This window comes from Schistocerca nitens, chromosome 9 (assembly GCF_023898315.1).
Source record: "Schistocerca nitens isolate TAMUIC-IGC-003100 chromosome 9, iqSchNite1.1, whole genome shotgun sequence".
NCBI lineage: Eukaryota > Metazoa > Arthropoda > Insecta > Orthoptera > Acrididae > Schistocerca > Schistocerca nitens.
In genome coordinates this window covers 245,824,128-245,839,902 of record NC_064622.1, presented here as the reverse complement: position 1 = coordinate 245,839,902, position 15,775 = coordinate 245,824,128, and the positions used below count along the sequence as shown (strand labels likewise).

The 15,775-nt window shown below is 39.5% G+C and overlaps 2 protein-coding genes across 3 annotated transcripts in view; both read right to left on the bottom strand.

Annotated features, from left to right (window-relative positions):
- LOC126203252 (rabankyrin-5) overlaps positions 1-15,775 on the bottom strand; it is a 621,526-nt gene that overhangs the window by 109,173 nt on the left and 496,578 nt on the right. The gene's annotated exons all lie outside the window — the stretch shown is intronic.
- LOC126203253 (rabankyrin-5-like) overlaps positions 1-15,775 on the bottom strand; it is an 85,292-nt gene that overhangs the window by 40,651 nt on the left and 28,866 nt on the right. The window contains exons 3-4 of the mRNA XM_049937509.1: positions 5,027-5,140; positions 3,212-3,359 (exon numbers count right to left, since the gene is read on the bottom strand). Of these exons, the coding sequence (XP_049793466.1) occupies positions 3,212-3,359; positions 5,027-5,140 (262 nt within the window). The remainder of the gene's footprint in view (positions 1-3,211; positions 3,360-5,026; positions 5,141-15,775) is intronic.

The window sequence follows — 15,775 nt, the reverse complement described above, 5'->3', positions numbered from 1 at the left end:
AGCGGCCCACACCCGGTAAGACTGATGGGGCTGCTTCTTGCATTGATAGAACTCGACCCTAGCCGCCACAACATGCGTGCGGCAGCGATAATATGAAGACAGTAATGAACACAAAGTGTCAAAAGACAAGGACGAGGGTTCCTGCAACGGCACTAGCTGCCGCAAAACTTGATACAGCGAGGGAGATATCCAAGACAAGAAAAGAGCACGACATACCTCCGCATCAACAACATGAAACGCCTGGAAATGCTGCCGAAGGCTATGTTCATACGCATCCCAATCCTCCGCCGTCTCGTCATAAGGGGGAAAGGGAGGAGGGAACTGCGCTGGAGCAGATGGCGTGGAGAGCAACGCAGGAAGCACTTGTTTCATGGTGGCCATGAGCTCCGCCTGATTCTCAACCAAAACCCGCACTAATTCCTCGGTGCCGCGGATATGCTGCGAAACCGGAACGACAACGCAACACACGAAAGAACGACCCTACTCGTCGCGAATTGTGTAGTAACACGGTTCACGTTTTCCGTCGCACTTCAGAGTGGACCAGGAACTGTCTCATAGGCATGCCCGATGTGAACTGACTGGGCACGGCCCGTGCTGCCCGAGTTGTTGTTGTTGTTGTTGTTGTTGTTGTTGTTCCACTGGCAGAGGTCGCGGCCGAATTCTCGCGTGCCCTCTAGTGGACGGGACTCTATATGCAGCAACTACCGTCCGTGACGCGCCGTGCCGTGCCGATGTGCGCCTCCCGCGATCTTTCTGGTGGCTACTGCACTTTCTCTAAGTCTACAAATGCTAGAAACGTAGGTTTGCCTTTCCTTAATCTAGCTTCTAAGATAAGTCGTAGGGTCAGTATTGCCTCACATGTTCCAACATTACTACGGAATCCAAACTGATTTTCCCCGAGGTTGGCTTCTACTAGTTTTTCCATTCGTGTGTAAAGAATTCGCATTAGTATTTTGCATCCGTGACTTATTAAACTGATAGTTCGGTAATTTTCACATCTGTCAAAACCTGCTTGCTTTGGGATTGGAATTATTATATTCTTCTTGAAGTCTGAGGGTATTTCGCCTGTCTCATACATCTTGCTCACCAGATGGTAGAGTTTTGTCAGGACTGGCTCTCCCAAGGCTGTCAGTAGTTCTAATGGAATGTTGTCTACTCCCGGGGCCTTGTTTCGACTCAGGTCTTTCAGTGCTCTGTCAAACTCTTCACGCAGTATCATATCTCCCAATTCATCTTCATCTACATCATCTTCCATTTCCATAATATTGTCCTCAAGTACATCACCCTTGTATAGACCCTCTATATACTCCTTCCACCTTTCTGCTTTCCCTTCTTTGCTTAGAACTGGGTTTCCATCTGAGCTCTTGATACTCATACAAGTGCTTCTCTTTTCTCCAAAGGTCTCTTTAATTTTCCTGTAGGCAGTATCTATCTTACCCCTAGTGAGATAAGCCTCTACATCCTTACATTTGTCCTCTAGCCATCCCTGCTTAGCAATTTTGCACTTCCTGTTGATCTCATTTTTGAGACGTTTGTATTCGTTTTTGCCTGCTTCATTTACTGCATTTTTATATTTTCTCCTTTCATCAATTAAATTCAATATTTCTTCTGTTACCCAAGGATTTCTACTAGCCCTCGTCCTTTTACCTATTTGATCTTCTGCTGCCTTCACTACTTCATTCCTCAAAGCTGCCCATTCTTCTTCTAATGTATTTCTTTCCCCCCTCCTTGTCAATTGTTCCCTTATGCTCTCCCTGAAACTCTGTACAACCTCTGCTTTAGTCAGTTTATCCAGGTCCCATCTCCTTAAATTACCACTTTTTTGTAGTTTCTTCAGTTTTAATCTACAGTTCACAACTAATAGATTGTGGCCAGAGTCCACATCTGCCCCTGGAAATGTCTTACAATTTAAAACCTGGTTCCTAAATCTCTGTCTTACCATTATATAATCTATCTGAAACCTGTCAGTATCTCCAGGCTTCTTCCATGTATACAACCTTCTTTTATGATTCTTGAACCAAGTGTTAGCTATGATTAAGTTGTGCTCTGTGCAAAATTCTACCAGACGGCTCCCTCTTTCATTTCTTAGCCACAATCCATATTCATATTCACCTACTACGTTTCCTTCTCTCCCTTTTCCTACTGACGAATCCCAGTCACCCATGACTATTAAATTTTCATCTCCCTTCACTATCTGAATAATTTCTTTTATTTCATCATACATTTCTTCAATTTCTTCGTCATCTGCAGAGCTAGTCGGCATATAAACCTGTACCACTGTGGTAGGCGTGGGCTTCGTAACTATCTTGGCCACAATAATGCGTTCAATATGCTGTTTGTAGTAGCTTACCCACATTCATATTTTCCTATTCATTATTAAACCTACTCCTGCATTACCCCTATTTGATTTTGTGTTTATAACCCTGTAGTCACCTGACCAGAAGTCTTGTTCCTCCTGCCACCGAACTTCACTAATTCCTACCATATCTAACTTTAACCTATCCATTTCCCTTATTAAATTTTCTAACCAACCTGCCTTATTAAGGGATCTGACATTCCACACTCCGATCTGTAGAACGCCAGTTTTCTTTCACCTGATAATGACATCCTCTTGAGTAGTCCCTGCCCTGAGATCCGAATGGGGGACTATTTTACCTCCAGAATATTTTACCCAAGAGGACGCCATCATCATTTAACCATACAGTAAAGCTGCATGCCCTCTGGAAAAATTACGGCCGTTGTTTCCCCATGCTTTCAGCCGTTTGCAGTACCAGCAAAGCACGGCCGTTTTGGTTAGTGTTACAAGGCAAGATCAGTCAGTCATCCAGACTGTTGCCCCTGCAACTACTGAAAAGGCTGCTGCCCCTCTTAGGGAACCACACATTTGCCTGGCCTCTCAACAGATACTCCTCCGTTGTGGTTGCACCTACGGAATGGCTATCTGTATCGCTGAGGCATGCAAGCCTCCTCACCAACGGCAAGGTCCATGGTTCATAGGGCGGGACACATTTCATAGATCAACTAATACAGCCACAAAGTTCTTGACACTGTGACAGTGAATAAATTTAGTAGAAATACATTTTTTAATAGTGTAAATTTGAGAATTGCAATGGTTAATCCCAACATTATTTTTATTTGTGTACTTACAGGTAATATTACACAAACATATTACATCATCACAGCACTTGAATGAGCCACAGCTTATACTGACCTTGGCGTTGATAGCTGCACCGTTCTCAGACAGTGCTTGCACCACATTTTCTACTCCCCATGTGTGCAGAGGGGGCTGCTCATTTTGTGCTCCTTCACCGCCTCCTCCACCTGGTCCTAGTTGTCTTGAAGCATTGCTATCACCTCCACTAAGAAGAATGAATAGTGAATCAGCTTTATGCTTTGTATAAATGTAAAAGATAGTCCAACTATTTCTTAGATCATATTCTGATCTGCCAGATACTACACAAAAAAATTCCAAAATTAATAGTTTTTGAAACTATGATCTGCAATGGATACAAAATGAACACGAAAGGAGTGGAAACTTTGTTCCAAAAAGACATTTAATAAGCCATAGATTACTTTCAAATTTTGTAAATTTAATTACAACATGGTTAGACTGCTAGCACTTTGAGCAAAATGGGACACAGAGAGGGGGAGCAAGCTACAGATGGGACATAAAAAGAGTGCTATCTGGCAGAGTAAACAGGAGCTAGATGGAGGTGTGACGAGACTGCTATACGCAGAGTCACGAGGCTGTGACATAGAGAGGTGGGGAAGCAGGAGAGGGAAGGAGAGGAGCAAGGAAAGGGAAAGATATTGGCAGAAGACAGCACACAGCGAGGGTGAAGGGACATGAATAGAGTGGAGGTGATAGGATAGAAATGGTGGAAACTGATGGGTGGGGACACGAAGTTACTTTATGTTGAGGCCAGGACAATTTCAGGAGCAGAGAATGTGTTGTAAGGGCAACTTCCATCTGCACAGTTCAGAAAAGCTGGTGGTGGAGGGAGGATCCAGAATCCAGATACTCTGGGGTCATCTAGTCCCTGCACACCCCACCAGGCAGCACTTTTCTTGCTCCCCACTCATACACTGCTATCCCTACCCCTTCCATTCCCCATTCCAGATTGGTACTTTAATTCAACGTCATAGTCGCATTCCTATCCAAGTTTCTGGAGATGGCAGTTGCGTGCATGAGGTGTGCTTGCTTGCATGAATGTGCGTGTGTGTGTTTTTACTTTTCTGAAGACTGTTTTGTCCAAAAGCTAAATGTGTAGAGTCTTTTTGTTGTGCCTATCTGCAACTCAGTGTGTCAACTTTACAGTGAGTAGCAATTTGTCCTTTTCCTAATATTGTTGATATTCCATTCAGAGTTTCCACTGTTTAATTACAACATGGGACAGTAGCAAAGCAAAAAGTAAACATTAATTTGTGGGATTCCAGGACTTAAAAAAAAATGTCACATTTTCCTTCAAAGTAAATGGAACTATGCTCTGCTTCTCTCAAGCTATAAATAGGAGTCTAGCAAATAAAAAATACACAAGTTTTGAATGGCTACTTTCAAATATGTCTACAACAAACTGTTGGAGTGCATACATCTCCACTGTCAATGCAATGTAATGCTATTATTCCTATCAAAACAATATACCCTGACAATCACTCCCCCACCCCCCCCCCCCCCTTGGATAATGTGGTGAGTGATAAGAAGTGGCACATTGACAAGAGTCATTTTTTGCTAGAAGAAGAAGGAAACAAATAGCAACGGGTGTTAATAATGGCTTGGCACTAGACCAACCCGGTTTCTGTTTTATGCTACAAGACAAAATGAAAAGACTATAATCTGATTTATCATAATTTTTGCTCATGAAAGCAAAATAGTGTAATGTTAATTCAGTTTGATGTGATCTGTCTATAGGATTGTGGCACTTGGCATGAGAACAATAACTCCCACAGTAGCTAAAATTACAGTTTTTAGCATCAATCCCATACATAAGTATCAGCAGAAGAGGGGAGAATTATAAAAATTATTTACCTTTGCACAAGAAACTCGGATACAGATTCATTGTTATCATCACTGGAACTGTGATGTAATGTCTGGTAGGAATCTTTTGGTCTTTCAGACAATGAATCAGTGTCTGCTCCATTTCTGTAATAGAGGTTATGAACAGTATTGTCATTAGTTCCTAAGCATATAAAGTACCTGCTAGCCAGTTTGGGAGTAATTTCAGTTGCTATGTGATAGAAATGAATATTCAAAAAATTATCTAGCATGTTAATTTGAACAAACGAGGAATACTGGCGTTTAACATCAGGAATTAGTGACCAACATGAGATGCTCTGAGACTGCACCTACTTCAATCAAAATGGTACAACAGAAGCTGTTCTTTTAAATAAAATTGTAAAAGTGTTTTACTTTGCTTACAGTAATGTTTAGTCAATAAGATTAAATGAATCTCACATTCATTTAGCATACAATCTTATTTAAATACATTTCTAGTTTTCAGTACTGGATTTACATCTATGCCTAACATACAAAGTTTGTTATCAGCAATTAGTGACTGTTAAAACTTACAATTTCAACCTGGGAAATTGAAAATGGTGTGACCAGAGATTTTGTACATAAATTATTACAAAAAATCACTTCAAGTGAAGCAAGCTGTATCTTGCTATAGTAAACATTGTCAAATATCAAATAACACTTGCCCGCAAAAGGCAAAGGTCCCGAGTTCGAGTCTCGGTCCGGCACACAGTTTTAATCCACCAGGAAGTTTCATATCATCGCACACTCCGCTGCAGAGTGAAAATCTGGAAACACTTGCAGTAACTGGTGACTAAAAGATAAATTTCATTGTAAATAATTTAATTAATACAACTCTAACTATGGAAGTGTCAAGTTCTTGTCTTAGGTTAAATATGAGAGTGGTTTGATAAGTGCGGTGAAAAAGCAAAAAAATATGTTTATTTTGTTAAGAACTCAGCTTACTTCTCAACAGTCTCCTTTGAGTGACATACACTTTGTGTTGCAAAGATTTTATTTAATTTCTGTTATAATGGGTGAGATCACCAACAAGTTTAATTTTTTTACATTTATTTTGCAATGATTCCTGATCATCAGAACAAAAGGCATGAACGGCAGGTAATATGATTTACCCTTGTCTCTATCGTAGACCTCTGCGGTGTGAAATGTCCGGTATGCAATGACGTCACGGCTGTTAAAACTTTCCAGCCCTGGAACTTTATCGACTTTAGGCCCACGTATGAGGGCTAAGGTTACCCATCCATTACCTAGCTGCAGGGTATAACTTTTGTTAATAGTAAAGTTGAGAACTCCACCACAGAACACTAATGGACCATGCAGGACGACTTGTGCACCTACACAGTTGGAGGTATTAATAGCAATATTGTCTATTGCTTTATAAACTGTAGGGTGGGTACGCCTTCTTCTCCTATAACATTGTGGCATCTCCTGTGTGAGCAGTCCAATGCTGTTGCTCGAGCGGCTGCACGAAGTCTGATGCCTTCTTACCAGTTTCATTACTTATATAAACAAAGCAAAAAAAGAGGTTTGTTTTGTTAAGAACTCAGCTTACTTCTCAACAGTCTCCTTTGAGTGACATACACTTTGTGTTGCAATCCTCCAGCTTTTCCAACCCAACCCATTGGAAAAATTGATTATGTCAAACTCTGCAAAATACTCATGGACTGCAACTACTAACTTCCTTATTTGATGAAAATTTCTTCACACCAAGCCAAAATTTCAAGTTAGGCAAGAGGAAGAAGGCACTTGGTGGTAAGTCTGGTAAGTAGGGAGGATAAGGAACCAATTCAAAGCCCTGTTCATGCACTTTCACCATTTTTATCTCTGGTGTGTGGGATGGTGCATTATCCTGGGGAAAAAGCATTTTTCTGCATGTCAACCTTGGTGTTTTTTCAGCCAACACAAATTTCAAATGATCCAACAATGAAGCATAAGGGAGTCTACTTATGGTTCTGTCTTTTTTCAAGTAATCGATGAGGATTATTCCTTGGGAATCCTAAGAAAACAGTGTCCATCGCCTTACTAGCTGACAAAATGGCCTTGCCTTCATTGGACCATTTCCACCAGCCTTTGTACATTGTTTTGACTGCCGTTTTGACTCTGGTGTGTTATGATGGATCCAGGTTTCATCAACAATTACAAATTGGTGCAAAAGGTCTTGTGGATTGTGATTAAACATCATCAAGCATTATGCTGAAATGCTGTGCCAGATTCTCTTTTGATCAACTGTGTGCAGTCAGAAACAGCTTTTTCATAGCCAATACTCCATGCAGGACATTATGCACTCCCTCTGTTGAGATGCTTACAGCCTCAGCAATATCTCAAATTTTTATTTGGCAGCCTTGCATTACCATATCATGGATTTTGTCAATGGTTTCCACTGTGGTGGCCTCAATTGGACGGCTAGAGTGCGCTTCATCTTAGGTGCTTGTCTGAGCACATTTAAATTCATTAATCCAGAAGTAAACAGTCTTCAATGATGGTGCAGAGTCCACATGAAATTCATCTAATTCTGTTTTGATTTGTGCGACCGTCCAATCCTTCAAATTAAAATGTTTAGTAACAACACGAAACTGTTTTCTCCACTTTAAATCACAATCAACACACTGACCAATTCAGAAAGATGTCAACAAGGGACTGTATGCTATACATTTTTGAAATTACTTATACAATCCTTGGAATAATCAAGCTTACCAACCAAAACAATGCAACAAAAATGTTCCATTTTTTCATGAAAATTTACCATATTTGTCAAACCACACTCTTAACTAGCTTTTTGCATTACAGTATACACTTCAAGCACCAACCTGTAGCCCTAATTTTTGCAACTCATATGTAGCAAAAATTTCTGTATTGTAAAGTGTATCAAGTGATTTTGTTGTTTTAATGCATAATAATCGTGGTTGGTGGTGCACGGCAATCATATAGGAGTGATGTGAATATTGTGGGCTGGAGTTCCATTTGTCATTTGTAGAGGAGAACTGAATGAGGAACTCAATGAGGCTGTCCCACAGAATGGGATGCTTTCAAGCTGAATTAGATTAGGGTGATTTTAACTAGACAACTGTAAGAACTGGTTAGGTAACAGGCAATGAGTGAAAGATGAAGAGTTCTTCTTCTACATTTGAGTTTCTAGTATCCAGTAAGTTTGACACGTTAGTCAAGTAGCAAGGGAAGCACCTCATCCAGCTGTAGGTCACGGTAAGCTGCAGCAGATTTCTAGGCAGAAACTATGTGTACGTTGGTAACAAAAGACATTAGAAAGAAAAGACTGTTGTTGCTAGGTAGTAGCCATGAAAGGGTGTATGCCATACGGTACAAGACAAATTAAGAGCAGGGTACCAAGTCAGCTACAATTGTAACATAGGAATATGCTACACATTCCCCACACCTGAATAAGATCCCTGTGGTTACTGCTGTTGGAGGTATATCTTTTAGGTGAGTCAGGGTTCTGCAAAATAAGTTGTAATAACAGAAGACACACACAAAAAGTTTAAGAATGCACTGAAAAGTAAGGTTAGCTTATTTTGGACTGAGTGATAAGGCACAAGAGCTTCTTGTCCATCTGGAAAATTAAGAGCTCTGAAAAGACAACCTCTGTATCTGAACTCAACATACCGCAGAGTTAGAAGAGTTGAATTTAGAAGTTTACATTCTAGCATCTTACTTAACACAACTAATATGGGAAGAGGAGGCAATATCTGTCACTGACATGCCATGCAGTGGTCAAGCAAAATTACTAACTATAGAAGAAAATCATTAGCTTCATTAGCTTGTTGCACAGGTACTCAGTCACCCAAGAAATCTGCAAGAAGAGCTTCTAAGAAAATACAATTTTCTGAACAGAGTTTAAGAAGAATATCCCAACTCACAAAACAGTCCAATGGTATGATGAAGCAAAAAGATGGAAGAGCATGTACTCGTATTCTTAATATCCACAATTTGTTATTGAACAGGATAAATGTTCCTGAAGTTAAGTTTTGGACTGATATATGCAGCACAGGAGTCACAGGCCCCTATTTTTTCCAAGGGACTGGGACTTCTGAACAGTATCTTCAAATGTTATGGGAAGTTGTTATTGGACTAGACAATACTCCTGTGCTTTAAACTGTGCAAAAAAGCCTTTTTGGGAGCAAGGAGATCTGTACCACATTGCAGTTCACACGTTTGTGCATTTTTGGATGACAGTTTTTGAGAGTGGATAGGAAAGCAAGGTCCTCCGAGATCGCTGGATCTAACACTGGATGATTTTTCAGTGTGGGAAGTATTGAAAGACCATGTTTTCACTACAAAACCATTAAATCTATAGCATTTATGGGATCCAATCAAAGAAGAATTTGGAAACATCTGCTAAAAATGGGAAGTTATGTGACAAGACACATAAATCAATGTTTAAACAATGTGTTCAATGTCTAGGTAACAGTGGAGGACAGTTTGAGCAATTTCAATCGGCAAATTACTTTCTACAAACCATTAAAGCTACAAAATACTATATTGCAGTTTTGGTTAACTGACTTTTGCTGTATGCTGTACCTATTAGCTCGGTGCATTTTTAGAGGGAGGTTGAAATACACCATTGTTAAACCCCTAAATAGGAAAGGTGAGACACATACTAATAACTGTAGCTCTTTCACCAGTCACATTTTCCAAAATTTGTGAGAAGTAGTGTAGAATGGTATCCTCCTGTAATTTACCAGACCAAGATTCCTCAACTTTACCACTGATCTAATCAGTGAGTGATTAGAAAGGAAGTATTTTACAATTTTTCTTTTCTCACAGGCTTAGTGAATACTGTTACGGGGGCCATGAGGAACACTGAACTAATTAGAGCCCTATGTGAGCAGCTACAGGGAAAACTGCATTGGCAGCGGTATCCGAAAACTCACCGAAGTGGCTCTAGAGAAAGTTTGGGTAGTGCACCGAATGGCGAAGCTCAAAAGAGGGAGAGGTTCCATATATAAAATAAATTACAATTTACATCAGCAAGTGATATAAAACAGAGACGATGCGTGGGTAGAAAACCAATACTGTTACTCCTGTACAATAAACTACTAATATTTTAATGGTTATTATTCCATGCATTGTGAGAACCAGTGGAGAACTTATAAACAGTAAATGTTTTTACTAGTAGCAAAATTTGTTGTTGAAAATTAGATCAATGGGCTATCAGTTTTATAAGACTTGTAAAATCTGTCTTTTCTAAAATATTAAGGCTGTTACCATTATTCTCCAAATATATGATCTGCATACTCTTGTGTATGTCCATGATCCGATATCCTGTGTTGCGTAAAAGAACACTTAGTGCTGGTTGTGAATTCGTGCAGTTGGGATGACCTTTAAACTGAGTTGAAAAACTTCTGCCACTTTTCTTGATGTTGACCCCATCCTCAATGAGATTCAGCTACATATTTCCTATTTTTATATAAAGTGACAAACACCACTCTTGCTGTAGAAAGTTTGTTAAAATCATGACCAGTTTCATCTCAGCTCAGGCAGATCCTCAGGTCATCTCAATAGTGATTAGAAAGGAAGTATTTTACAATTTTTTTTTCACATGCTCAGTGAATACTGTTATTGGGGCCGTAAGGAACACTGAACTAGATAGAGCCCTATGTGAGCAGCTACGAGGAAAACTGCACTGACAGTGGTATCCGAAAACTCAGCTAGACAGCTCTAGCAAAATTTGTTGTTGAAAATTAGATCAAGGAGCTATTTGGTGTCACACTGCTAACAAGAGATGCAGTAGACATCCTATAACCTAAACCTATTACAAAGCATACTTTCCTTGTGTCTAGATTTTTGGCTGTACCTTACAGGGGAAAAAAAAAAAAAAAGAAAGAAAGAAAATTAAGGATAATAAAGCTGTATCATACAGGCAGAAAAATCAAAGTCTGCAGTAATCAGATCAATATGTTCATAAAGTTAAGCAGTTTACTGAGGTAAATAACAATTAAATATGACACAACTGCAAAATATGTAGCTAGCATTAAGAAGACACTAAAGGACAGAAAATTTTTTCCCAATACATTTGAAAAAAAGGTCAGTTATTGCTATAAATCCTACAGCACCTAGACTAAAGGGCGTCATAAAGTTACACAAGGATAATTTTCCAATCAATCCTATAATGAATGCCCAAACTGGGCCTGGATACCTTTTGGAGTTGTTACTGTCAGATTATTTACATAAGTATTTCAAACACCCATGAATTTTAATATTTCCACAAGAGATACCCTCATTAAAAAAGAAAACTTTCTGACCTTTCCATCCTTGAGGGCACTTCACTGGCCTCTGATGAAGAACATGTATTCCAGCATCCAGACTGACCAGCTGCATCAAATAATAAGTAGGAATATTATTGAGCATAGCAGAAGACCCCGGGATATCAATGAAGTACTCCATTACATCAAACTAGTTTTTTACTTCATTTATTTCAAATTCAGAGTCACCATATACATACAGAAACAGGATCTTGCAATGAGTTCTTCATTATCCTATCGCTTTACTACAATATGCATAACTATGTTCAAACATAGTATGAGGAAAATCTTAAATTATTTTCTGAAAAAATAGTGATGTGGGCAAGGTACACTGATAAAATTACCTTATTAGATACTGGCTCACTTCACTTCAGGAACATGATAACTTTTTGGAGGAATTAAACAAAATACAAGACATAATTTAGTTCACTATGGAATGGAGTGAAAATGGAATCCTCCCATTTTTAGACTTATGTATAAAGACTACATGTAACTCGGTTGAATATGATGTTATAAAAAGCCTACGACTTCTGATGTAGGTATACATAGCACATATAATCACCCAACACAATATAAGAGGGAGACATTCCGAGCACTTCTGCACAGGCTGCTTAGTGTTCCATTATCTACGGAAGCTTTTGAACACGAGTTTCGGGCAATACAATTTATAGTCGCCTAGAATAGTTATGACAATGGTTTTGTACATAACATTAATAGAGGCGTAGTATGAAGGCTAAATAGGAATCACAATGTGGCACAACTTTTATCCCTTTCAATGACTTCAGCTCTCTTATCACAACCTATAACACAGATTCCACAACAAAAAAGTACCACAGGATTCCTTTTATTGGAGAAATTTCTGATAGAACAGGCAAATGCCTGGTTTCAAAAACATAACCCTGGCTTTTTATTTTCCTAACAATAGCCAAAAATTTAGGCACATGGAAATTATGCTTCCTGATAGGTTTAAGTCAATGGGTTACTACTACTACTTTTCTCAGCAACATGATGCCACATATATTGGCCAAGCTGGCACAAGTTTTTCAGCTCTGTTTAAATAGCACACTAATTACACAAATTCACAACCAACACCAAGTGGGCATTTGTGTGACACAGGACTTCAGATCACAGATGTACATGACAGAATGCAGATCATATATTTGGAGAATAAGATTAGGAACCATAATATTTTGGACGACAGAGCAATTTTTTGAGCATTACCGATATCACCTGAGCTCATCTTGAACGTCCAGAGAGAACTGAGACATAGGAATACTTTAGGAAATTTTGACTGGCCTTGTTAGTGTTTTCAATGAGAATTTTGCTGCAAGTAAAAACTTTTACTGTTTATAAATTTTCCATTGGTTCTCCCAATGCATGGAATAATTGTTGTTGTTGTGGTCTTCAGTCCTGAGACTGGTTTGATGCAGCTCTCCATGCTACTCTATCCTGTGCAAGCTTCTTCATCTCCCAGTACCTACTGCAACCTACATCATTCTGAATCTGCTTAGTGTATGCATCTCTTGGTCTCCCTCTACGATTTTTACCCTCCACGCTGCCCTCCAATGCTAAATTTGTGATCCCTTGATTCCTCAGAACATGTCCTACCAACCGATCCCTTCTTCTAGTCAAGTTGTGCCACAAACTTCTCTTCTCCCCAATCCTATTCAATACCTCCTCATTAGTTACGTGATCTACCCACCTTATCTTCAGCATTCTTCTGTAGCATCACATTTCGAAAGCTTCTATTCTCTTCTTGTCCAAACTATTTATCGTCCATTTTTCACTTCCATACATGGCTACACTCCATACAAATACTTTCAGAAACGACTTCCTGACACTTAAATCTATACTCGATGTTAACAAATTTCTCTTCTTCAGAAACGATTTCCTTGCCATTGTCAGTCTGCATTTTATATCCTCTCTACTTCGACCATCATCAGTTATTTTACTCCCTAAATAGCAAAACTCCTTTACTACTTTAAGTGTCTCATTTCCTAATCTAATCCCCTCAGCATCACCCGATTTAATTTGACTACAATCCATTATCCTCGTTTTGCTTTTGTTGATGTTCATCTTATATCCTCCTTTCAAGACACTGTCCATTCCGTTCAACTGCTCTTCCAAGTCTTTTGCTGTCTCTGACAGAATTACAATGTCATCGACGAACCTCAAAGTTTTTACTTCTTCTCCATGAATTTTAATACCTACTCCGAATTTTTCTTTTGTTTCCTTTACTGCTTGCTCAATATACAGATTGAATAACATCGGGGAGAGGCTACAACCCTGTCTCACTCCTTTCCCAACCACTGCTTCCATTTCATGCCCCTCGACTCTTATAACTGCCATCTGGTTTCTGTACAAATTGTAAATAGCCTTTCGCTCCTTGTATTTTACCCCTGCCACCTTCAGAATTTGAAAGAGAGTATTCCAGTTAATGTTGTCAAAAGCTTTCTCTAAGTCTACAAATGCTAGAAACGTAGGTTTGCCTTTTCTTAATCTAGCTTCTAAGATAAGTCGTAAGGTTAGTATTGCCTGACGTGTTCCAACATTTCTACGGAATCCAAACTGATCTTCCCCGAGGTCCGCTTCTACCAGTTTTTCCATTCGTCTGTAAAGAATTCGCATTAGTATTTTGCAGCTGTGACTTATTAAACTGATAGTTCGGTAATTTTCACATCTGTCAACACCTGCTTTCCTTGGGATTGGAATTATTATATTCTTCTTGATGTCTGTGGGTATTTCGCCTGTCTCATGCATCTTGCTCACCAGATGGTAGAGTTTTGTCATGACTGGCTCTCCCATGGCCATCAGTAGTTCTAATGGAATGTTGTCTACTCCCGGGGCCTTGTTTCGACTCAGGTCTTTCAGTGCTCTGTCAAACTCTTCACGCAGATTGTATATCCCACTTCATCTTCATCTACATCATCTTCCATTTCCATAATATTGTCCTCAAGTACATCGCCCTTGTATAAACCCTCTATATACTCCTTCCACCTTTCTGCCTTCCCTTCTTTGCTTAGAACTGGGTTGCCATCTGAGCTCTTGATATTCATACAAGTGGTTCTCTTCTCTCCAAAGGTCTCTTTAATTTTCCTGTAGGCAGTATCTATCTTACCCCTAGTGAGACAAGCCTCTACATCCTTACATTTGTCCTCTAGCCATCCCTGATTAGCCATTTTGCACTTCCTGTCGATCTCATTTTTGAGACGATTGTATTCCTTTTTGCCTGCTTCATTTACTGCATTTTTATATTTTCTCCTTTCATCAATTAAATTCAGTATTTCTTCTGTTACCCAAGGATTTCTATTAGCCCTCGTCTTTTTACCTACTTGATCCTCTGCTGCCTTCACTACTTCATCCCTCAGAGCTACCCATTCTTCTTCTACTGTATTTCCTTCCCCCATTCCTGTCAATTGTTCCCTTATGCTCTCCCTGAAACTCTCTACAACCTCTGGTTCTTTCAGTTTATCCAGGTCCCATCTCCTTAAATTCCCACCTTTTTGCAGTTTCTTCAGTTTCAATCTGCAGTTCATAACCAATAGATTGTGGTCAGAATCCACATCTGCCCCTGGAAATGTTTTACAATTTAAAACCTGGTTCCTAAATCTCTGTCTTACCATTATATAATCTATCTGATACCTTTTAGTATCTCCAGGATTCTTCCAGGTATACAACCTTCTTTTATGATTCTTGAACCAAGTGTTAGCTATGATTAAGTTATGCTCTGCGCAAAATTCTACAAGGCGGTTTCCTCTTTCATTTCTTCCCCCCAATCCATATTCACCTACTATGTTTCCTTCTCTCCCTTTTCCTACTGACGAATTCCAGTCACCCATGACTATTAAATTTTCGTCTCCCTTCACTACCTGAATAATTTCTTTTATCTCGTCATACATTTCATCTATTTCTTCATCATCTGCAGAGCTAGTTGGCATATAAACTTGTACTACTGTAGTAGGCATGGGCTTTGTGTCTATCTTGGCCACAATAACGCGTTCACTATGCTGTTTGTAGTAGCTAACCCGCACTCCTATTTTTTTATTCATTATTAAACCTACTCCTGCATTACCCCTATTTGATTTTGTATTTATAAATCTGTAATCACCTGACCAAAAGTCCTGTTCCTCCTGCCACCGAACTTCACTAATTCCCACTATATCTAACTTTAACCTATCCATTTCCCTTTTTAAATTTTCTAACCTACCTGCCCGATTAAGGGATCTGACATTCCACGCTCCAATCCGTAGAATGCCAGTTTTCTTTCTCCTGATAACGACGTCCTCTTGAGTAGTCCCCGCCCGGAGATACAAATGGGGGACTATTTTACCTCCGGAATATTTTACCCAAGAGGACGCCATCACCATTTAATCATACAGTAAAGCTGCATGTCCTCGGGAAAAATAACAGCTGTAGTTTCCCCTTGCTTTCAGCCGTTCGCAGTACCAGCACAGCAAGGCCATTTTGGTTAATGTTACAGGGCCAG